The sequence below is a fragment of the Poecilia reticulata genome, chromosome 12 (assembly GCF_904066995.2).
Source record: "Poecilia reticulata chromosome 12, P_reticulata-male-v2, whole genome shotgun sequence".
Lineage (NCBI taxonomy): Eukaryota > Metazoa > Chordata > Actinopteri > Cyprinodontiformes > Poeciliidae > Poecilia > Poecilia reticulata.
The window spans coordinates 28,163,405-28,187,970 of record NC_088841.1 but is presented as its reverse complement, the minus strand read 5'-3'; the positions used below and the strand labels follow the sequence as shown (position 1 = coordinate 28,187,970).

General features: G+C 39.7%; 1 protein-coding gene and 1 long non-coding RNA gene across 2 annotated transcripts in view; both read right to left on the bottom strand.

The window, feature by feature from the left end:
- Positions 1–2,568: 2,568 nt before the first annotated feature.
- LOC145554428 (uncharacterized) lies at positions 2,569–6,719 on the bottom strand. Its single transcript, XR_014090388.1, has 4 exons — positions 5,350–6,719; positions 4,133–4,309; positions 3,255–3,385; positions 2,569–2,668 (listed from the first exon to the last, which is right to left on the bottom strand). It is a non-coding gene; the product is annotated as an uncharacterized LOC145554428 (long non-coding RNA).
- Positions 6,720–12,471: 5,752 nt separating this feature from the next.
- LOC145554427 (uncharacterized) overlaps positions 12,472–24,566 on the bottom strand; it is a 61,589-nt gene continuing 49,494 nt past the window's right edge. Inside the window, exons 9-16 of the mRNA XM_081614105.1 lie at positions 24,238–24,411; positions 23,668–23,841; positions 22,532–22,705; positions 20,243–20,416; positions 18,318–18,491; positions 16,953–17,126; positions 13,576–13,622; positions 12,472–13,434 (exon numbers count right to left, since the gene is read on the bottom strand). Coding sequence (XP_081470231.1) covers positions 12,905–13,434; positions 13,576–13,622; positions 16,953–17,126; positions 18,318–18,491; positions 20,243–20,416; positions 22,532–22,705; positions 23,668–23,841; positions 24,238–24,411 — 1,621 coding nt within the window. The 3' untranslated portion in view covers positions 12,472–12,904. The remainder of the gene's footprint in view (positions 13,435–13,575; positions 13,623–16,952; positions 17,127–18,317; positions 18,492–20,242; positions 20,417–22,531; positions 22,706–23,667; positions 23,842–24,237; positions 24,412–24,566) is intronic.

The window sequence follows — 24,566 nt, the reverse complement described above, 5'->3', positions numbered from 1 at the left end:
TGATCATCAATGTAGTGATGACTGTAAAATATTTAGCAATATTTTTTGCTATGTAGAATATCACATAAATAATGGCAAAATACATATAAACTAGATATTTGCATAACTTTAAAAACACTTATCTAACTTCAAAGTAAATATTTATTTAGAAAATTACAAATTTATTCTCCAAATTAACATTTCATTTGAAAATGTAATATTTATTTTCCAATCTTCATATTTAATGATCCTCTCCTTGGGCTGCCACCTTATCGTGGTGGAGGGGTTTGAGTGTCCCAATGATCCTAGGAGCTATGCTGTCTGGGGCTTTATGCCCCTGATAGGGTCACCCAAGGCAGACAGGTCCTAGGTGAGGAACCAGACAAAGTGCAGCCCGAAGACCCCTATGATGAATACGAACTTTGGACTGCGTTTTCCCTCGCCCGGACGCGGGTCACCGGGGCCCCACTCTGGAGCCAGGCCTGGAGGTGGGGCACGATGGCGAGCGCCTGGTGGCCGGGCTTTTACCCACGGAGCCCGGCCGGGCTCAGCCCGAAGAGGAGACATGGGTCCCCCTTCCGATGGGCTCACCACCTGTCCGAGGGGCCAAAGGGGTCGGGTGCATTGTGCTATGGGCAGCAGCCAAGGGAGGGGACCCTGGCGGTCTGATCCTCGGCTGCAGAAGCTGGCTCTCGGGACGTGGAACATCACCTCTCTGGTGGGGAAGGAGCCGGAGCTAGTGTGCGAGGCTGAGAGGTTCCGGCTAGAAATAGTCGGCCTCACCTCGACGCATGGCTCTGGTTCTTGATCCAGTCTCCTTGAGAGGGGCTGGACGTACTTCCACTCTGGAGTTGCCCACGGTGAGAGGCGCCGGGCTGGAGTGGGCATACTTGTTGCCCCCCATTTGGGCGCCTGTACGTTGGGGTTCACCCCGGTGAACGAGAGGGTGGCCTCCCTCCATCTACGGGTGGGGGGACGGGTTCTGACTGTTGTTTGTGCTTACGGGCCAAACGGCAGTTCAGATTACCCACCCTTCTTGGAGTCCTTAGAGGGGGTACTGGAGAGTGCCCCTCCTGGGGACTCCCTTGTTCTACTGGGAGACTTCAACGCTCACGTGGGCAATGACAGTGAGACCTGGAGAGGCGTGGTTGGGAGGAACGGCCCCCCCGATCTGAACCCAAGCGGTGTTCTGTTGTTGGACTTCTGTGCTCGTCACGGATTGTCCATCACGAACACCATGTTCAGGCATAAGGGCGTCCATATGTGCACTTGGCACCAGGACGCCCTAGGCCGCAGTTCGATGATTGACTTTGTCATCGTCTCATCGGATTTGCGGCCGTATGTCTTGGACACTTGGGTGAAGAGAGGTGCGGAGCTGTCCACTGACCACTACCTGGTGACGAGTTGGCTCCGGTGGTGGGGGAGGAAGCCGGTCAGACCTGGCAGGCCCAAACGTGTAGTGAGGGTCTGCTGGGAACGTCTGGCGGAGTCCCCTGTGAGACGGAGCTTCAACTCTCATCTCCGGCAGAACTTTGAACACGTTCCGGGGGAGGTGGGGGACATTGAGTCTGAGTGGACCATGTTCCGTACCTCCATTGCCGAGGCGGCCTATCGGAGCTGCGGCCGCAAGGTTGTTGGTGCCTGTCGCGGCAGCAACCCTCGAACCCGTTGGTGGACACCTTCGGTGAGGGATGCTGTCAAGCTGAAGAAGGAGTCCTACCGGGCCTTTTTGGCCTGTGGGACTCCAGAAGCAGCTGATAGGTACCGGCGGGCGAAACGGCATGCGGCTCGGGTTGTCGCTGAGGCAAAAACTCGGGCGTGGGAGGAGTTTGGAGAGGCCATGGAGACAGACTTCCGTACGGCTTCGAGGCGATTCTGGTCCACCATCCGGCGTCTCGGGAGGGGGAAGCAGTGCAGCACCAACACTGTTTATAGTGGGGATGGTGCTGCTGACCCCAACTCGGGACGTTGTGGGCCGGTGGGCGGAATACTTCGAAGACCTCCTCAATCCCACCAACATGCCTTCTGTTGAGGAAGCTGAGCAGCTAAGTCAACAAATTTCTTGTTGACTTAAATTACATTTTCAAGGCAGCAGGTGGATTTTTATTTTCAAGTAAAACCACCTTCAAATGTTTTACAGTGCAGCTGGTTGGTTGATTTGATGCTGATGAAACTTAATGAGACATTTTCCATGTAATACAGTTTGTTACTGGTTTGACCTGCTTATAGAAACTGGGATCTGTTCTATTCATTCATCTCTATGCACTGTAAACCTTGACAAGTTGACTTTACTTAAAAATTGTGGATTGCACTGAAAAATGTGAGTAAGTTTAACTACTATTCTTATGTTTAGTTTCCTTAACATATTCTTGTTCAGTTTACTTAACACCTTGTTGTGTGAACTTAATTGTGTCGAGTTAATTTAACTTAGTTTAGTGAATTTGTTTCAACTTAGAAATATCAAGTAAATGATCCTCTTCTTAACTCGACTACATCAAGTTAGTCCATCTTACATGAACAGTTTACTTAGCAGAATCTAGGAAACCAGTTGCCTTAATAAGTTAAGTAAACACAACGAAAGACTTTAAGTTCACATGATTCAACATTTTATCTGAACAAAATGATAAACTTAACATAACAGTCAGTGACCCCACATGAACCAGGATGAAGTCGCCATGGCGTCTGAATCCTGTGGATAATAAGAAAAGCACAAGTTAAAAACAGATGAAAGTTTAGATTTTTGACAAGCAGAATAGCAAAACATAGCAGAGACATTGTAGAAGCCTGTCATCGTCCTGGAGGACAACTGACAGACATGGCAGGACAGCAGGCGTCATGGCAACAGCATCTTTGGTCTACAAGTAGAAAAACAATAAAAGCTCAAGCATATTCTGAAGAAATCACTTTTTCACAATAAGTGTCCTAAAATAATTGTTCACCTTATTTGCTGTCTAAGCCTGATTGGACTGTTGATGGTTGTCCAGTTAAAGGAGAAACAGCAACGATCCAACCTGCTGTCAGCTGATTATCATATTAAAGCCACAGGCTGTTGCTCAATCATTCATTATTTCAACAACTAACTGTGTTTTTTCTCGTCTCAATCACCCAAATATCATCGATACAAATCCCCCCAAACAATGTGACTCAATGTCCCTTTAATGCAGCATCAAACTGGCTGCTTGTTGCAAATGACAGGATGTGAAGAGGAGTCATGTGCATGTGAGCGCGTCCAACTGAACAACATATGGATTAAAAACATGCAGGATCTTCTTCACCTTGAACAAAATCCTTCATGAAGCTCATCCTTGGTTCAACCTGGACACGAATCTTGGGAAGTGTGTCGTCAACGACTCGTTTCCAGAGCTGAAAGCAGCTCAGGAGATCCCAGCATGCACTCTGGTGACCTCTGCAGAAACAGGAACCATCACATCCAGCTCCACAGGACTTTAGATGGCTTTGGGAAGGCATTTGATTTAATATGGATACATAAACAACCTTCAGATCAAATGCTGATTTTGCTTATTGATATAAAAAACTAATGATGTAAAAACTCACATATAGAAAATGCTGATCAATGTTTATGCTCAGATTTGCATAAACATTTGCTGATATGTTGCAGAAGTCTAAGAATCTCATGTTTCCAATCACTGAAGTCTATTTCTTTATACAAAGTCAATCTACTCAAGTATCAATAGTTCCTAATATTATTTAAACTGCTATCAGTAAAAGTGAAAAGTTCACTTCCCCCCAGTAAATGACTCATGTAAATGTTTCCACTAGCTTGAAGGAAACCAACAAAATGAGTCGCCTGTTCTTAACGAGCTTCACCTGATAAATTGTAGATAACATTGTTTGCCCAACAGCTTTACTTCCTTGGTTTGTTTAGAAAAAAGCTGCAGTGCAAAGATTTTAGTCTTTTAACCATGACTTATGAAATACTCTTATTAAAATCTTCATCTGGGTTTCAGACGGTGTTCTGGAAAGAAACCAAGAATAATCCATCACTCTAATGATTTGATGCCAAAGTTACAGTTACTAGTTTTACTTGTAGGTTTTCCCTCAAAGTCAGTTTTCTTCTAAGTAAACCTGCTCTGATTCTTGTCCATGCTGTGTTCAGCTCTCATCCAGCTCACCTGCCACCCTGATTGCTCACCTGTTCCACCTTAAACTCGTCTCAGTCTCTGCCTCGTTGCCAGATTATCTACAAAGTCCCTGGATGTTGCGTTTTGGATCTCCTGGTGCAGATCTTCATTGCTCCCACTGTTCCTCTGGTTTCCTGCATCTCCCTGTTGTCAGACCCTCAGCTCCTCTGCTCCACCCGTCTGCTGCTCTGCAGGCCAGTTGAGATGAACATTTCAAAGATACCCTCCGTTATCTGAGCATCACCAGCCTTCTCGCCTCTCTCCTCAGTGCTGTGTTTGACAAACTCTTCCTGAACCAGAGTCTGAATATTAACTAAACTTGTTTTTTCACTGCTTCCTCCTGTGTGTGGTTGAATTTCCGGGTCCCACTGAGTGTCCTTACAAAACCAATATTAATTTAAATATTTCACTTTAGGTCTTATTCAATTACTCAGAATGTTTAGACTTCATTCTTTAACACTTTTATGCTTTGAAATAAGGAATAATTTCAACTATTTCTATGAATCTATGAGCTGGAAACTTCCTCTTCTCTCAGGAAACCTGCTGTTCCTGTTTCATGACTCTCTTTCAGCCTGACTTTGTTTTTATGATTAGATAGAAAAAAGAAAGTAGAATTAAAGCAAAGTTTGCTGGAGACAAAACAACAGACAACCTGATTGATTTGATTAAAGTTTGACTGTTGGGTCTAAATGTTACTTAGTGTGATTAACTTTAAAGGAAACTTTATTTATTTATTACTATTAAACTAAATCTCCAGCTTGGGAAGTGGGATGATCTCTGCTTTTGCTGTTGTTAGAATACATGAAACTACAGGGAGCGTGATCTGACAGTAGCACGTTACCATAGCAACAATCAGTTACATTTGAGAGAAATTCGATTGGAATCAATAAATAGTCAAATATGTTCTTGATTGTCATGAGTAGATTATTTCAGCTGGTTCTAAATGTCTCCAGATATCTACCAGATTTAATTCTCTCATAAAATCTGGGACTGTTTCCCTACTTCAGCTCAGTGTTTGGTCAGATCCTGATCCCAGTCCAGACTGGGTCCAGAACCCGGTTCCAGTCGCCACTATGACGGATTTTCCTATCAGCCATGAAAAGGCAAGTGTAACGCCTCGGGTTATATGGCTCTTTTCTCCTACACACCTTAGACATGTTCTTAAATACAATGCATTTAAACAGTAATAATCGCCTGTTATTTAACCTGGTTAATGTTTTACACTCACATATTGGAGGTTTTTCCCGCTGTAAAAGTCCTTAACATTATAGTCCGCACAAGTATTTTCAGTTGGTTTAAAACACGCAGTAAATGCAGCATTTCGTCAGTAACTGTTATTTACTACGGCCAGTAAATGCATCGTTTTTACTTGTCTCTACCACCTCACTGGTCAGTCAAGGGCAAAATCAAGTTTAAGCAATTTGATTGGCTGTGATGGGTGAGAACGGGACTGGAGGTGCACGTGCCGCTGCTACGTACTGGCAGTTGGTCAGCAGCCGTTCATGGACGAGGTTGGATCTTTGCTGCTGTGGACTTTTATTTTTTAACTAACCAGTTGGAGCTACGAACTTTTCCCTGGACGTTTTTTGGAGCCACAGAACCGGACCACGCTCGTGAACCGGAAAGGACTGTTGGACTGGAGTTGGAGCCGTTTTATTACCGTTCGTTTAAAACTGTAATCCATGGTGGGGTGAGTAACCCATTCCTTGTAGTTGTTCTGGGAGCCGCCATCTTTGGAGCTGCTATTCCGAGGACGAATGCTAACTGAGTCCCTTCAGGCCTGCAACGTTTGTAAAGCTAACTGACTGCTTTACTAATTCAAGAGACTGAATAGTGTGGTTGATACATTCAGCCTTGTTTGCTTATTTCTTATGTATTCACTTTAAAGGGTTGTTTTATACAGTTCTGAGACAGCGCGGTTGCACTAAGTGTGCTAAATGCTGAAAGCTAACTGTGCTCTCTTCATGTGTATTGCCCTTGGTTTACTACTGACCAGTACGGTTTATTAAACGGGTCAGTTCAGTGAAACATAAATTTAAATGTGTGAACATAACTTGACAAGCTGAGTTTTAAAATGGTAACCGGATCTTATAAAAACTGATCACCACTGGCAATATTAATGCGAGATCCAAATAGTGCCACTCTTTATCTGATAAGGGACTAAATATGATGTGAGACTTTATAAAGTTCTCCATCCCAGTTAAATTGCATATTAAATGAAGAAGAGGAACACCACCTGACCAGATTAAGGACGTTGAAAGCAAAGTCGCGGATGAATACCATTTTACCAAGACCTGGATCCGTCCCAACGGCGTTCAAATTCGGCGGGGCATTTTTTCTAAATGCGAAGTGAGCTGGAGCCATAAAAGTAAGGTAAGCTGCATTTATCGTTTTTTGATGATGCCATCCATTTTTAAAATGTGTTATTAAGAGTTAAAAGTTCGTGTCTCTGTTGCATATTTAAACACAGGACATAAAACAACAGCTTGCTAACTGTCGAGGGCAGGAGTTGGTTAATGCAGCTAGCTAAACGCAGTTTGCTACTCGGTTGCGCTTATAGAACTTTTTAAGAGAAAATACAAGCAGCTACCACGATTTTTGTATTGTTACACTTACTCAGAAGCACATATGTGACGCTTGGTCAAAGTTTTGCATCGACGTGCTGACTGCAGGTGAGTTAGCGGCTTCGGGAAAGGCTGTCCATCATTAATTAGTCGTGTTCCCTGTCAGTAATTAGCCGTGTCCTTTGTTTCATGTGTCCTTGCCCCACACTGCTGTTACTGATTATCTTAAATGTTAAAATACTTTTTGTTTTGTTTTTTCATAGATTTATTTTATTGAGTTTATTGTTATATTGAGTAACAAGTTAATTGATAAGAGCTTGAATATTTTTTTCACTATCGATATGCAGCCCCCATTTAGTCAGTGGTGGTTCCTTTAAATTGTTTTAAAACCTTGTCTTTTCATTAACCCAATATTTTTGTCTCGTCTTAAAGTAGAAAAATGTCACTGCCCGCCTTATTTGCAGAATAAAGGAGAAATGCACAGGTAAAGCAACACCTGGAAAAGTTTTTTTGGAAAAAAAAAGATAAAATATTTAAGAGTAATAGATGAATCTTTAAGTAAGGGGGAAAAACATTTTTTTTAAAAATGATAAACTGTAAATGTGCAAAAATCTATACTTTGTTGGAACTAAGGTGGAAAATGAATATGGACATTATAGATGGTCAATTAAATTTATAAAACATTAGGTAAAGTTCTTAATTGCCTTTAAAGTGCATTTATTTGAGATGTATGTAAAAATTTATAAAGTAAAGACTTTATAAAGTTCTCCATCCCAGTTAAATTGTATATTAAATGAAGAAGAGGAACACCACCTGACCAGATTAAGGACGTTGAAAGCAAAGTCGCGGATGAATACCATTTTACCAAGACCTGGATCCGTCCCAACGGCGTTCAAATTCGGCGGGGCATTTTTTTCTAAATGCGAAGTGAGCTGGAGCCATAAAAGTAAGGTAAGCTGCATTTATCGATTTTTGATAATGCCATCCATTTTTAAAACGTGTTATTAAGAGTTAAAAGTTCGTGTCTCTGTTGCATGTTTAAGCACGAGACGTAAAACAACAGCTTGCTAACTGTCGAGGGCAGGAGTTGGTTAATGCAGCTAGCTAAACGCAGTTTGCTACTCGGTTGCGCTTATAGAACTTTTTAAGAGAAAATACAATTTTTGTATTGTTACATTTACTCAGAAGCACATATGTCGACGCTTGGTCAAAGTTTTGCATCGACGTGCTGACTGTAGGCTAAAATCTATAATTTGTTGGAACTAAGGTGGAAAATGAATATGGACATTATAGATGGTCAATTAAATTTATAAAACATTAGGTAAAGTTCTTAATTGCCTTTAAAGTGCATTTATTTATTGAGATGTATATTAAAAAATGTTTATTTGTCAAAAAAATTTTCTATTTTTGGTTTGGTCCTCCAATAAATGTTAACACTTCTGCTTCTTGGACAAATGTGTTTTTACCCCGCATTGGCTGCTCCGTTAAAGGAATTACGGTGGCCATCTTGGATGGGTCGTCCCTCCTACTTTGCTCAATCAAAACAGCAGAAGATGCCTCAGCACTGAGGGACATTGTTGTTCGAATCGACGGACTATTGATGCGAGGGCTCCACAAACGACATTTCACAAGTAAGATGGACATATTATTGTGTATATATTGTGATTAGAATATTACTTTACTGTATTTACGTCCACCGGCAGGATACCAGCTAATATTAGCTACAGTGCTTGTCGTTAAAAATTCAAAATATCAGCAACATACAGAAAGCTGGACAGCTACTATAAGAAGGTTTTGATGGCTTTAAATGATACTCTGTAAAACACTACAGTGTCTTCCATATTTCAGGAACGGTTGGGTGATTCTCACGAACCCAGTGTTTTGAATGTCTTCGAAGATTTTAAAGTCATACTCATGAAAACTAAAAATAATTCACTTTTATTTGAACAATCATCATTTCTAATATTTGGCACAATTAATTGTTTGTTACCAAAATACTTTTTAAAATGTTTTTTAACTAATTTTGGAGTCAGAAATTCATTACCGTAATGCGTCCCAAGTAAATAAAAATGCTTTCACCTCAATTTATCATTGTAATTATTCAAGCTGGTTTATTAAAAAATACTACCAACTTGTTTAAAACTACGTAAACTAACTCAATATTGTAATATATAATTTCCTATTAAATAATAAAAACTATTTTAATAAAAGTGAGTGTCCGGAGGTGAAAAACTCATTACCGTAGCACCTTGTTGGAAGTCCTTTTATATTTATAGAATTTTTCAAAATGGAGTGTCGTGAAATCTGGTATAAGCATGTGAGATCTGTCCAGGTACACGCAAAAAACGGATTAAAGGCCTGAGAAATAACGGTAAACATTGTATGATGATTTAACAATGATTATGGATTGTAACAAGTTGAAATAACCACACATATGCCAAAGACGGAATGCCTGTAATATGTAATCAAAAATATATGTTCTGTACCTTTAATCAGCTGAATGTTATAATACATTGTGGAAAGTAAGGGTTGAATTTAATCAATGACTATTAAAGATTAAGAATAATATGTGAGGAGGAGAGATCATGAAGTAAAATGTTGATTATGTTTTGTGAGGAGAATAAGACTCAAAATGAGTCACTGTATGCTGAGCGAGGGTGGGGCGGAATTAGAAACATATGGTCAACGAAAAACAAGGGAGGTGCCTTGATGAGGTAAGGAGGCAGGAATGAGTCATCAGAGTCTTGGGGAAGGTTGGGGCTTTCCACAGACAGTGAGACACAGTGAGCAGGCGCTGAAGTAATGCAGCCCTGCCCAGTAGACCGCCCTGAGTTGAGAGCTTAAAAGCTGGAGCACAGGGCAGAAACGGGGTTCTTCGTCCCCGGCGCAGAAGAGGAGCCAACGAGAGGAAGCAGGCTAAAGACCAGCGGAGGACTACACCCCGGGACCGAGGAAAAGCTCAAGACTTCACGCCGCAAAGAAGGGACGAGTTCCACTGGCCACCAACCCTGGTTCCAAATCCGACCAACTCCTCTGCCTCTACCCAACGCTCTCAACCCTGCCGCAGCCGACTTGGAGAAGAGACTGAGGTCATTTAATGACAAAGATTCTGCACGTTAGAAGGACAACGAACAGCTCTGATCCGCTTCTCTTCAGAAAGAGGACTATGCTCCGGCTGGACAAAGACTCTGACCAAGGACATCCAAAGATTACAGCTGCCGAGAGCAAGAACCATCGGGTATGAGTTGACCTGCTCCCCCCAAAGCCTCGCTCAGTGAACTTAGTGACACAAGTTAGGGACAAGAACAAGGATAGATTGTGAATGATTTTTATTTGAATCTGTTATATGATTACCTATTTTATAACTTTTGGGAAATTAACCTGCCTGTTAAATACCCCTGCTAAAGCTTGTGAACAGTGGGTTTAATTGTGTCAGTCTTAATTATTGTCGGTTCTCCTGATTATGGTAAAGTTAATATACATGATTCTAAAGATAGGGTGGCTTTGTGTTTTCCTCTGGTGAGTGTTAAAATAATGACCCTGGGACTTAAATCTAAGTCACTGAATCTAATCTAGCAGTCAACAAGTGCCGTTACATTAGGAGAGGAGCTACCGTTAACAGGAGTGGTTGTAGGGGTTATGCAGCTGTGAGGGCTACTCAGCTGATTGTTCCTCAACTGTAAAGGGTCATAACTTCTGGATTGAAGGTAGTTAGAGCTAGACGAGTCCTTTCCGACCCCAGTTTAAATAGATAATCCTCCACAAACTATCGCTAGGGTAAGACCCAAGATTTGGGGATTTTCCGGACCTGTTAGACAGAGAACTGGGCAGTAGTGAGTCCGAAGAGTTGTGAGGCGTAGGTGGGACTTACTATTGGGTAGTAACAAACAGGAGTTATTTTGACCCATAATGCGCCACAAAGAAAAGACAAAAGATGGCTAAAAAATAAGATTGTTTGACATCTTTTGATTATAATTGTTACGTTTCTCCTTGAATATGCCTATTTCCTCACTTGAAGTGATCATTACCGTAATGTGCATTACCTCATGTGCTTAAAAAGTTAATAATTAGATATTTTCCTGTAAAGAAGATATTAGGGAATTTGTATTGTAGGTGAATTTTTTTTTGCTGAGTCCCCATAGCATGCTACCATTTTAAGCTATCTAATGCAAATGTCACTCATTACCGTAATGCACAACTTTCATTACCACGTAATTTGAGACCTGTTGTGGTAATGAAAAACAAGATTACGGTGATGAACAGTGTCTTTTTGAAATGAAAATATAAATACATGGTGCATTTAAACTTTAATACTCTTTCTTATTGTTTTTTTTTTACAGAATTACAGCAGTTTTTGATTTAGTTTTTGGTTACACTATTTTATGGCAACAAATATTAATTACCTAATAGGAAGGGCAAAAGGAAGTAATGCTGGATATCAATTAAAATGTCCAAAAATGCTTCGATTCAGAGGGGCCCATTTTAACTCATGATCCAATTTGATGGTTTTTCGATTCATTTAAGGATATTGCGCGATCAAAATTTTACTTGGAAGGTGAATGAGTGAAAGAAGATGTATATTGGGGGCAGTTCTCCTGGACTGGCATCCCAGGGTGGTGGTCCACCTATTTAAAAAGGGAGGATACAGAGTATGCTCCAGCTACAGAGGGTTCTTAGGCCTCCCTGGTAATGTCTATTCAGTGGTTCTGGATTAGTCAAAAGCAGTGTGGTTTTTGTCTTGGTCGTGGAGCACTAGACCAGCTCTACATCCTCAGCAGGGTCCTGGAGGGTGCATGGAAGTTCGCCCAATCAATCTACATGTGTATTGTGAACTTGGAAAAGGTGTTCGACCGTGTCCTTCAGTGACTGTGAGAAATCAACAGGTGGATTGGTGCAGCGTCCACAGCGTGTCTGTGGACTGCACACCTGTGTAGTCCACAGAACTACACAGGTGTGTTAGAATCATGGCAGCAAAACGCTAAGAACTTTTCACTGTTTTTCCCCCAAACTAACCGACTGAGTTGAGTGAAGCTATTGGATGGAGGTAATGTTAGCTAAAAGATGACTAGCTAGCTAATATCAATACAGCACCTTAAGCTTAACAAGTAGTCTGTAGACTATCAATGTTGTTGACTGTGTTCAGCTACCATTCATTTTGTCCCTGAAAAAGTTGATTCTTGTTTGGGAACCACTGCGCTATACCAACATGGTATTTAGTAGTAGCTAACACTAAAACGCTACACTAATGCATTTATCTGAAACTAATGCTAAAGCACTACATAACATGGTACTTAACAGGAGCTAATGCTAACGCGCTACACCAACCTGGTGTATTTCTTCAAACCTCAATAGCAGCTCATGGAGGAGTTTGATCTGTTCACATTTCGTCTGTCTTATGCCATACAGTCATGACACGGTAACATTTTTCACAAATATGTAAAAAACATATTTTTAATAAAAGTTACACACTGCAGCTATAAATGCCTGAATTTGTTCAAACTACTAATTCTGCACTGAGAGTCCAGAGTTTATTCTGAGGGAATAGACAAAGTGCCATCTTTTAATTTTACAATAAACAATTAACTGCTGGAAACTAATTTGGTGAGACAAACCTGTATTTAAATGACCCAATGTTGTAGATTATATTTTTTCATCTTTCACCTTCATGGGATGGGAATGTTTTACTTTAACTAGGACTTTCTGAAAGGCAGAGTTGATAAATATTTTTAACAGAAATATTTAAATTTGAACATGAAAAGAACAGAATGAGCAGCAAATGAACCAAATGCAGAAGAAAAATGTTTTTATTTCTCTAAAACACATGAAGAAAAACTGCAGCAAATAAACAAAAAAGATTTAATATTCAAATCTGACGAGTTTATAAAAATAGGAGCCGACAAACAGAAAATGTTCAGTGATTGAGAAAAACTAATCAACATTTCAATGAAATCTGATGAATGAGAAGAAAAAATAAGAGAAACAACATCTTGATATTCAGTGTGAATCTTTGACTGGAAACAAACAGGAAAACATGAGGATCCTGGAATAATCCTGGAATAATCCTGGAATAATCCCAGCTTCCATCTTTAAAGGACTGGAAGAAGAAAAAGTTTCCAAGGACTCGATCAGAAAAGTTTCACCAAGAAATAGATTGTAGAGATGAACTATCTGTTCAACAGTGAGAGAGTTTCTGACAGGAGGAAAATATTTAGACTCAAATCAGCAAAGAAACACTGAAGAACCAGAACTGAACCACCAGAACCCAAATCCAGGAATCAGAGGTTCAGTGAATGTGGTGTTGAAGGTGTGGAGGTGGATCAGTGAGTCAGAGGAGACTCTGTAGAAGGACAGAATGCCAGCAGGACAGTCCACATACACTGATACTCTGTTAGAGACGGAGGAGGAGGAGAGACGAGTTTCTATGTTATTGTGCCAGACAGAGTAACCATCATCAGAGCATCTCAGACTCCAGGAATGATCATTATATCCAAACAAACAGTCTCTACTGTTTCCTTTCCTCCTGATTCTTCTGTAACTCACTGATATATAAACTATTCCTCTCCACTCGACCTCCCAGTAACAGCGACCAGTCAGACCAGTTCTACACAGCAGCTGAGGATAATAATCAAATCTGTCTGGATGATCAGGATATGACTGAAGCTCCTCCTCACATGTCACCTTCCTGTTGTCTTCAGACAGTTTGAGCTCTCTGCTCACTGTGTTTGTGTCGATGGTGAGTTGACAGGAATCTGATGGAGAGAACAAACACAATCCAGCTGCAGTTATTGATCATTTATTGATCTTTGATGATGAATGAGTGATGTGACAGTTTGAAGATGGTTGAATGTGAGCTGCTTTGTTGTCATGAATCAGATGAAAAACACACTTACACTTCCTCAGACCTGGTGTCAAGAATCGGCCTCCAGCAGGCTCCACCCTGAAAGGAGGAGGGGGGTCAGACCATCAGTCTCTTTCAGCAGCAAACATGGACATTACATGTCTCTCAGACACACATTGTCCTCCACTGAGACAAGAACAGTCCAACATCTGGCCTGCAAACTGCAGTGGATGTAGGAAGGACAGTTGGTGCTGCTGCAGCACAACTCATTTCTCCAAACACAGGAAAAGCTCCAACAGAGAGGAGAAAGGAAATCCCTCAGTAACCACCTGAAGAAACTCACTGAAGCCTAAAAGGACATCAGGAAACTAAGGAAACATTTCTGGAAGCTCAACCTGATTTAATATCGGCATTAAAATCCATGTTGTGTTCAGTTTATTTTCATAAGTGACGGATTTACAATTATATGTTCAGCATCATTTACATGATTATTATTAATTGATCTGAACATGATTGTATATAATTACAAAGGTGAAGTGAAATATATTTAAGTGATTTATTTGAATAGAGGAAGTCTTTTATTTTGAAGAATATAAAAGACTTCAAAATAAAAGTCTTATATATGTATTGTTTTAATATTCCGTATTAAATATGAAATAATGTTTTTAACTTGCATTGTTTCAAAATGAGCTCCATGTAGCAACGAGGCTTAAATTCAATTTCTTACTGTAGTTAATTATTTTCACGTCTTTCATTCTCCTGATAATTGATATTCATTATTGATACGCATATCAATTGACATGCATTGTGTCCAGAAAACCATTTTATACAGGACAAGGAGAAATCTGTCACAAAATATTAGCAGCGCCATCATTTGTTAGATTAGAAAACTGATGTTTGATCAATTCTCCATGATAAAAATCTATAAACAGTTCAGTTTCTGTTAGTTCTGTCAAGATACAAGAAAGGGTGAATATCTACTTATATTGGTCAATCGGTTTATTTTAAATATGCTGTAGGAGCCGTAGTTTGACGACTGTTATAAATATCACCATGTTTTTAGAACTCAGGGGATTCGCTCAGTTTTTGTCGCTTGTTTTAGGAATTGCAGCTTCTGCAGTGGCGCCACAATAAAGGTACAATAAAGCTGATAAACAGGTGAAGAACCAAACAGAACCACTTCTGACTGTTTGCAAAGCCAAACATCCAGTAAAAGGTCCACCAAGCCACTACTGAGGCACTGGGGTCAAGATTCTAGACACGGGCAAAACAAGGTTCAATGTCCAAACTTATTGATTGTTCTTGGTGATTTATTTTCCTCTTTCACCAAAACAATTACAGACATCAAACCTTCATTTGTTCTCATGCTACCACTCTTAAAAACCATCGGCCCCAAACCCAAATGCCTGCTGGTCCTTCTCCAGGCCCCTGCACTGATCTATGTGGACTGACCCACATTACTTCCTGTCTGAATTTAGACAATAAATAAGAAATTAATAAATAAAATCAACAGTTATCAACCTACAAACAAACTCTGTAAATAATACAAAAAATAGAAATTTAAGAATAAAGTAACAAAATTCAAATGGATAAAGAAATAAAGTAAAAATAGCTCCAACAACTTTTATTCTGCCTTTTCTCGCTCTGTGTCGCTTTACGCGGACCCGTTGCCATGGCGACCGACAGACAACAGCTCAACGAGCACATAGAGCAGAGATTACCGATCAGGGGAATCAGCACCAAAAAACAAACATTTCCCTCACAAAAAGTAGCAGAAACAGTCAAACAGAACATCCAGTCTGTTACATTATGCCGTCAGGCTTGATGTCTATATTTGGATTATTAATAAGTTTTCGCCTGAGCGCAGCGGCGGTTGATCAGCTGATTTAATAAACAGCTGCTCTACTGATGACGTGGTGGCGGGTTGACCTGTTTTAGTGCCAACGGAACCAAAACACTCCGAACTGCGCAGCATGTTAAGGTTATCAATGTTAGCCTAGCATAACTGACCCACTGCTCACTTGTTCAATGTTTTCTTTAAATTAAAAGTTTTCCTCACCTGTGAAATCTGAAGCCCTTATTACCATTATCTATGGTTGAATTAACTGCTAAACATTGCGTCCGTTGTTCTGATTCTTTGCGTGATTGTAGTATTTTCCTGACCACCGATATTTCTGACTCAATGGACAGAAATGGCGCATCATGTGTGACTTACGGTAAATCACATAATGTCCAGTAACATATACATCCATCAATGCTGCTGCCTCGCGCTCTGTCCTTCTCTCTCACTTCCTGCTACTCAGCAGTAGGTGTCAGGTTACATTGTGTTGCATTCAATGTTGTCGGGAAAAAAGAGTTTCGTGCGCTTAATGTACGATTTGCCATAACTATTTATTGAATTCATGTCGCTAGCTGGGGTGGCAACAGGGGTGGCGAGGCTCTGGTTTGGGGTGACAACTGCCTCCCCTGCCACCCGCTAGATCCGCCCCTGGACACCATCCATCTTGTTGGACCTACGGAAATTTCGCGCATGCGTACAACGCTGGGGGGCAAAAAGACAAATCTTTTACATTCATCCATAGCCGCGTTAACTCAGTGAAACTTATAAATGTAGGAATTAATTTGTTGCTATGATCCACAGCAAAGTGATCTGTAGTCGCCAAGCTACGCAGACTCGTTGCCATAGCAACTGACAACAATGCCACTTCATTTAGGATTTAACACCAAAAACATTCAAGAATTTTTCACACAGAACATTTAGTTTGTTGTTGTAGTACGTTTTAGGCTTAATGTTTTATTAATAAATAACAGAGAACAATTCTACTTTTTCCTCATCATTCACTGCAATTCTCCATTTCATCTGGAAAACAAGGAATTTCAATTCTCTCCTGATTCCTCTCATTCATTTGATCATTTTCCAGATGTCGCCCCCTGGTGGAGAACAAACTACTACATTTATTTTATATTTTATTAAATCCTGAAAGTTGGGAGTTTTGTTGAAAATCTTTATTTCTCTCTCAGAACTTTTAAACATCCATCTGACCAACATGGAGTTACTTTTCTTCTCATCTTTGCTCCTTGGGGCTGATTGGTCTGGAGCTCCATCAAATATTGTTTTAAAGTCCTTTCTGTCATCAGTAGATCATCATGGAAATCTAACTGAACTTCACTTTTATTCATTTAGTCAGATTCCCTATTAAACTATTAAATCCATCCCACTCTTTAATTTTCCTTGTGAGCCGTTCTTAGTCAGGAGAATATTCCAGAAAACTGGGTAATGATCTCTGCCTCCAGATGAGGCGTCTAAATATTTAATAATCAAACTAAATATTCTTCAAACTAAACATTTCCCATCAGACTGACTAAAGACGTTTCTCCTCTTCCTCCTCTATCAGACCTTCTCTGCTCCTGCAGCAGGTTCCTCCATACCTGAGAGCTTCCAGTCTCCAGTCTGGATCCTTCAGTCCAGCCGACAGCAGCTTCACTCCTGAGTCTCCTGGATGATTGTAGCTCAGGTCCAACTCTTTCAGATGGGAGGGGTTAAAGGTCAGAGCTGAGGCCAGAGAAGCACAGCCTTCCTCTGAGACCAAACAGCCTGATAAGCTGCAGACACACAATTCATCACATGATGAGAACGTTGAGGTAGAGCCCAAGGTCTGAACTGGTCATTTGTAGGAGAGGAATAATAATAATGCTGTACATTTAATAAAAACAGCATCATCGGTTTCAAAGAAATGTGCATCTGAGTAGAGCAATTTATAATCATCTATAAGATGTTTATATTTGTATGTTGAAACAGCAATAGACTATTTAAAATAAATGTAAAAAGACACCAGGTAACAGCCTGAATGTATATAATTAATGAGTTTCCTGAGAGCTCGGGGTGCACTGATTCATCAGTGCCGATTTCCTTAATTTTAGGAGATCGGTAATCGGCCAATTTTTGCATGTCAAAATGATCTTATCCACCGATGTTATCAACCTCAGCAAACGTCTAAAAATCAACCACTGTGCTTTTCTTTTCTCCCGTGCGAAAGGTTTGACTGACAAACCGGCCGACCAGCTCATGTCTGCACATTTACAGTTAACAAAAGTCGCCCCATTGTTGCCAATTCAGTAACTTTCTTCATATATTGAGCAACATTTCAGACAAAAACATTGTATCGGCCAAAATCAGGATTGGTAAATTAGGCTTTTTAAGAGATTGGTAATCTGTGATCGGCCAGAAACCTGCAATTGACTATTTAAAATAAATATAAAAAGGCACCTGGTAACAGCCTGAATGTATATAATTAATGAGTTTCCTGGGAGCTAGGGGTGCACTGATTGGGAGCTCCCTATTGGGAGCAGTTCTAGTTAGAAGGTCTAACAACTGCTGGGAGAAAGGATCTGTAATAATGTTCATTTGTGCACCGAGGATGCAGCAATCTGTCGACACTATCAATGAAGTCTGACCCCTGCCTTTCTAAACACCTCTGTTCTTGGTTCTGTCAGCATGGAGGGAATGAAAACCAGCAACGTTTATGTGTAGAAACTTGTTAGTGACAGGATGAGCAACACATAGTTTCCTGTCACAGTTCCAGGCTGGAAATCCACTGAGTTCCTGAGAGCAAGACATTATTTCACAAATGTTTGTAAAAATAGTCTACATGCCTTGGTGCTACTTTCATAAACCTGTGGCCATGGAAGTTACTGGAACACCTGATTCCCATCGTTTGGATGCTGGTAAAATACTTTTGTCAATCTCTGCTAACAGCTAGTGGATAGAAATCACCAGGATTGGTCACATTGTACCTGAGAGTCTCCAGGTTGCAGTTTGGACTCTTCAGTCCAGCAGAGAGAAGCTTCACTCCTGAATACTGCAGGTTGTTGTTACTCAGGTCTAGTTGTCTGAGACTGGAGGACTGGGAGCTGAGAACTGAGGACAGAGCTTCACAGCTTCTCTCTGAGAGGTTACAGTCACTCAGTCTGAGGAGACAGGGAGGAAAATCTGTTATTAAACAATTCATCAGAATTTATGTTTTTCTTTATTGTCAACTATGATCTTTCTAGAAAGGCTGAAGGTTGTGTCTTGTTTTATTTCTTTATGTTGCTTTTTTGTGAAATAGTTTATTCTATAGTTGGGTGTCTGGAAGGACTGAACTACAGGCAACAAGAAAACTTGCAAGGCAAGAGAACTATAAAATGAAATAATGAACTAATTGAATTCAGTGTCAATCCTGAGTATCAAAGCTGGTTGAAGATTAGCATCAGGCTGGGGGGATAGCAGGGGTCATATCCCCCCAATATTAGAGACAGTCACATTGGTCTCCCCAATAATTTCACTGTAGTTGTGAAGAATTTTAAAATCTTCCACTCGCGTGCTTTTATTTTTAAAGGCGCACAACAGCGCATTCAGATGAGCGCTTCCTCCCCATCCCCCTCTGAACGGCTCAGAGTAAAGGCAATGAGGTAAACTGTCAGGAATGTTGTAATAACTTTTTTTAATTTTTAAATTAAACTATTTTATTATTAGAGGAGCAGGTCGGGCATAGGAGAGCCAGGTGGAGTTTCAAAGTGTGAAAATATAAAAATTACATTAATACAATAAAACAAGAAAGGAGAACTTTGAAGACTGATGTCAGGTTGATTTCTTTCAACGTTTCAATATTTTTTCATAATTTCCACACTATAGGGTAACGGTTAGGAGACGATAAGAAAAGTGCTCGAGGAGAGGTTCAAAAATAAATTAGTGAAAAATTTTGCTACACAGTAAATAGAGTTTAGATGTGTAATATATACATCTGAAAATTTATTTAAATTCTCATTCTGTATGATAAAAACATACTTTTTATATTTAGTTCACATTCTGATCCTGTAAATTACTGTAGTCTTTTTGCTTCAGTGTTTTTATGGCTCATGTTAAGTTACTGAATGCAGAGCTGGAAGTGAGACTGAGTTAACAGTGAGGAGCTAAAGGTCTGTTAGACGTGAGAAGTATCATTTTTATTTATTTTGTAGATCAAACTGTTGCACTGATGTAGAGAGATGTTCAAGAAGAACAAAACTTGTTTTTTAGATTTTATTTTTGTTGGTTAAATTGATGTATTGAGTTTAAAACTGCTGAGTCTTATTATATGAGCTGTTTTCTACTTTGGTTTTAGAAAGAAGTAGAACCAATTCAATTGCAAGTCAATTTATATCAATGCATTTTGACCAATAAGATATTTCAGAATCTGGTGTTCATCCTGGAATGACGGTCATTATACTATGCATAACTTTAATCTGATTATTGGATTGTAAATAGTAACATGTTAGAAAACTTGTTACTGAAACAAGGGTCAGATTAGAGTAATGTGTTACTGACGTGTTGATGACATAATAGCTTCTGAAATTTCTGCTCAAGATATTTACTGATCTGTCAGGTTTCCGATATGCGTCCCCCCCAATGGCAGACTCGTTCCCACGCCTTTGCCCAAACGATGGTTGAGAAAGTTTGACAACTGCTGGTTGGAAAAATCTGCAAAAATCTACTTTGTTCTGTCAAGTACGCAGAGTTACACTATCAGTGGTTCTTTCAGCCTGGAGGAAATGAAAATTAGACATTATTATGTGTTGAGATTTAGCAAGTTAACCATGTCATAGTCAGACATTATTATTATAACAAATATTAATGTCATCATCTTTGAAAGAAGGTAAAGGACAGAAATCTGGTTTCACCAGGATTGGTCACATTGTACCTGAGAGTCTCCAGGTTGCAGTTTGGACTCTTCAGTCCAGCAGAGAGAAGCTTCACTCCTGAATCCTGCAGGTTGTTGTTACTCAGGTCCAGTTCTCTGAGACTGGAGGACTGGGAGCTGAGAACTGAGGACAGAGCTTCACAGCTTCTCTCTGAGAGGTTACAGCCACTCAGTCTGAGGAGACAGGGAGGAAAATCTGTTATTAAACAATTCATCAGAATTTATGTTTTTCTTTATTGTCAACTATGATCTTTCTAGAAAGGCTGAAGGTTGTGTCTTGTTTTATTTCTTTATGTTGCCTTTTTTGTGAAATAGTTGATTCTATAGTTGGGTGTCTGGAAGGACTGAACTACAGGCAACAAGAAAACTTGCAAGGCAGGAGAACTATAAAATGAAATAATGAACTAATTGAATTCAGTGTCAATCCTGAGTATCAAAGCTGGTTGAAGATTAGCATCAGGCTGGGGGGGATAGCAGGGGTCATGTCCCCCCAATATTAGAGACAGTCACATTGGTCTCCCCAATAATTTCACCGTAGTTGTGAAGAATTTTAAAATCTTCCACTCGCGTGCTTTTATTTTGAAGGCGCACAACAGCGCATTCAGCAGAGCGCTTCCTCCCCATCCCCCTCTGAACGGCTCAGAGTAAAGGCAATGAGGTAAACTGTCAGGAATGTTGCCATGAATATCGCTCCTTTATTACATCTTGTTGTCAGTTTACTTTCATATATAGAACTAAATCTTTTTGGTTAAGCCACTTTAATTCTGGAATAGTCACATATCCAATATTTTACTGCTAACTTTTGTTTAAAAGTTAGCTAGTCTAGTCACAATGATTTAGAATGAGACTGAAACAGCAGCAAAATGAGCCTTTTTAATATTTGAAATGAGCAACACCCTTTCATACTCGACCACTTAACATTATATTATATTATATTATATTTAGATATTTGGGAGAACAGCAGAGCTACAATAATGTTGAAAGGTGAAGAAGCTCTGGTGAGGTCTTCATTTAGTTTATTGAAATATGTAATAACTTTTTTTAATTTTTAAATAAACTAAACTATTTTATTATTAGAGGAGCAGGTCGGGCATAGGAGAGCCAGGTGGAGTTTCAAAGTGTGAAAATATAAAAATTACATTAATACAATAAAACCAGAAAGGAGAACTTTGAAGACTGATGTCAGGTTGATTTCTTTCAACGTTTCAATATTTTTTCATAATTTCCACACTATAGGGTAACGGTTAGGAGACGATAAGAAAAGTGCTCGAGGAGAGGTTCAAAAATAAATTAGTGAAAAATTTTGCTACACAGTAAATAGAGTTTAGATGTATAATATATACATCTGAAAATTAAGTTATTTAAATTCTCATTCTGTATGATAAAAACATACTTTTTATATTTAGTTCACATTCTGATCCTGTAAATTACTGTAGTCTTTTTGCTTCAGTGTTTTTATGGCTCATGTTTGTTAAGTTACTGAATGCAGAGCTGGAAGTGAGACTGAGTTAACAGTGAGGAGCTAAAGGTCTGTTAGACGTGAGAAGTATCATTTTTATTTATTTTGTAGATCAAACTGTTGCACTGATGTAGAGAGATGTTCAAGAAGAACAAAACTTGTTTTTTAGATTTTATTTTTGTTGGTTAAACTGATGTATTGAGTTTAAAACTGCTGAGTCTTATTATATGAGCTGTTTTCTACTTTGGTTTTAGAAAGAAGTAGAACCAATTCAATTGCAAGTCAATTTATATCAATGCATTTTGACCAATAAAATATATCAGAATCTGGTGTTCATCCTGGAATGACGGTCATTATACTATGCATAACTTTAATCTGATTATTGGATTGTAAATAGTAACATGTTAGAAAACTTGTTACTGAAACAAGGGTCAGATTAGAGTAATGTGTTACTGACGTGTTGATGACATAATAGCTTCTGAAATTTCTGCTCAAGATATTTACTGATCTGTCAGGTTTCCGATATGCGTCCCCCCCAATGGCAGACTCGTTCCCACGCCTTTGCCCCAACGATGGTTGAGAAAGTTTGACAACTGCTGGTTGGAAAAATCTGCAAAAATCTACTTTGTTCTGTCAAGTACGCAGAGTTACACTATCAGTGGTTCTTTCAGCCTGGAGGAAATGAAAATTAGACATTATTATGTGTTGAGATTTAGCAAGTTAACCATGTCATAGTCAGACATTATTATTATAACAAATATTAATGTCATCATCTTTGAAAGAAGGTAAAGGACAGAAATCTGGTTTCACCAGGATTGAGAACATTTTACCTGAGAGTTTCCAGGTTGCAGTTTGGACTCTTCAGTCCAGCAGAGAGAAGCTTCACTCCTGAATCCTGCAGGTTGTTGTTACTCAGGTCCAGTTCTCTGAGACTGGAGGACTGGGAGCTGAGAACTGAGGACAGAGCTTCACAGCTTCTCTCTGAGAGGTTACAGCCACTCAGTCTGAGGAGACAGGGAGGAAAATCTGTTATTAAACAATTCATCAGAATTTATGTTTTTCTTTATTGTCAACTATGATCTTTTTAGAAAGGCTGAAGGTTGTGTCTTGTTTTATGTCTTTATGTTGCATTTTTTCAGAACTAGTTTATGCTATAGTTGGGTGTCTGGAAGGACTGAACTACAGGCAACAAGAAAATTTGCAAGGCAGGAGAACTATAAAATGCAACAATGAACTAAATTAATCCAGTGTCAATCCTGGGAATCAAAGCAGAGAGAATCTCAGATTTCATCTCTTTTTTAACTGTTTGGATGGAGAGATCAAAAACTGAGCAGCAATTGAAAAAGCTGTTCCTTTATACAGTCAAATTGGTCGGTAGCAGGATTGTCCTAAAAGTCTTACCAACAAAAATCCATGATAACTAATGGAGGAGGAAAAAAAACGTTCCAAGACACAAAACCAAAACTTTGCACTGGCAAAACATTAACTCTTTCTCGCATTGTGGTCACTACAGTGGACATCTATCTAAAAAACATTTTCTTGTGTTTCTTGTGGATTTTTATGCTATAAATGCACACAGTCCACTGAAGTGGACACTTGTGCATCAGGCAAAACGCTGCCAACTACTGTCCATTTATTGCAAGTGCAAGAATTGTTTTGTTAAATCCAATATGGCGGACAGACGGAAGCATATCAGATTAACTCAAGAATGTCCAATCTCTTCTCCTAGTGTGGAAAACTCTTGCAGGTAAAAAAATATTGTGCCATTAAGAAACCCCTCAAGATTAATAACATTGAGGTAGAGCCCAAGGCCTGAACTGGTCACTGATGGATGGATGGATGGATGGATGGATGGATGGATTTGGAACGTGTGGAATAAATAAGAAAGCCAAGCAACTGCTGGGATCTGTAATAATTCTTCTTTTTGCTCCTAAGATGCAGCAATTTGTCAAGAGCCCAGAGTTACCTGAGAGTTTCCAGGTTGCAGTTTGGACTCTTCAGTCCAGCAGAGAGAAGCTTCACTCCTGAATCCTGCAGGTTGTTGTTACTCAGGTCCAGTTCTCTGAGACTGGAGGACTGGGAGCTGAGAACTGAGGACAGAGCTTCACAGCTTCTCTCTGAGAGGTTACAGTCACTCAGTCTGAGGAGACAGGGAGGAAAATCTGTTATTAAACAATTCATCAGAATTTATATTCTTTTTCTATCCAGTCAACAATATTCCTGTTTTACTGATTTAAGTGACTGTTTTATATATAATTATGTTGCCTTTAGTTGTGAGAAAAAAATTGCGACAATAGTAATGTGGGAAAACATAGAAACAAATTTGCTCCTAAAACAATCCAAAAACAAGCACTAGCCAAAATTAGATACAAAAAAATTAACACTTTATTTGTGAATAAGATTGACATGAAACTGTCAAAAATATCTTCTGTCATGAAGATGAAGGAGTCTTTATGAATGTTTACGACTTTGTCATGAAGTGTCCTCTTCCTCCTCTATCAGACCTTCTCTGCTCCTGCAGCAGGTTCCTCCATACCTGAGAGCTTCCAGTCTCCAGTCTGGATCCTTCAGTCCAGCCGACAGCAGCTTCACTCCTGAGTCTCCTGGATGATTGTAGCTCAGGTCCAACTCTTTCAGATGGGAGGGGTTAAAGGTCAGAGCTGAGGCCAGAGAAGCACAGCCTTCCTCTGAGACCAAACAGCCTGATAAGCTGCAGACACACAATTCATCACATGATGAGAACGTTGAGGTAGAGCCCAAGGTCTGAACTGGACATTTGTAGGAGAGGAATAATTTTATAAACTGTAGCCTAACAATCCGTGTATGGTTTGTTTTTTGTCTTTTTTTGTTTCAAAATAAAACTGG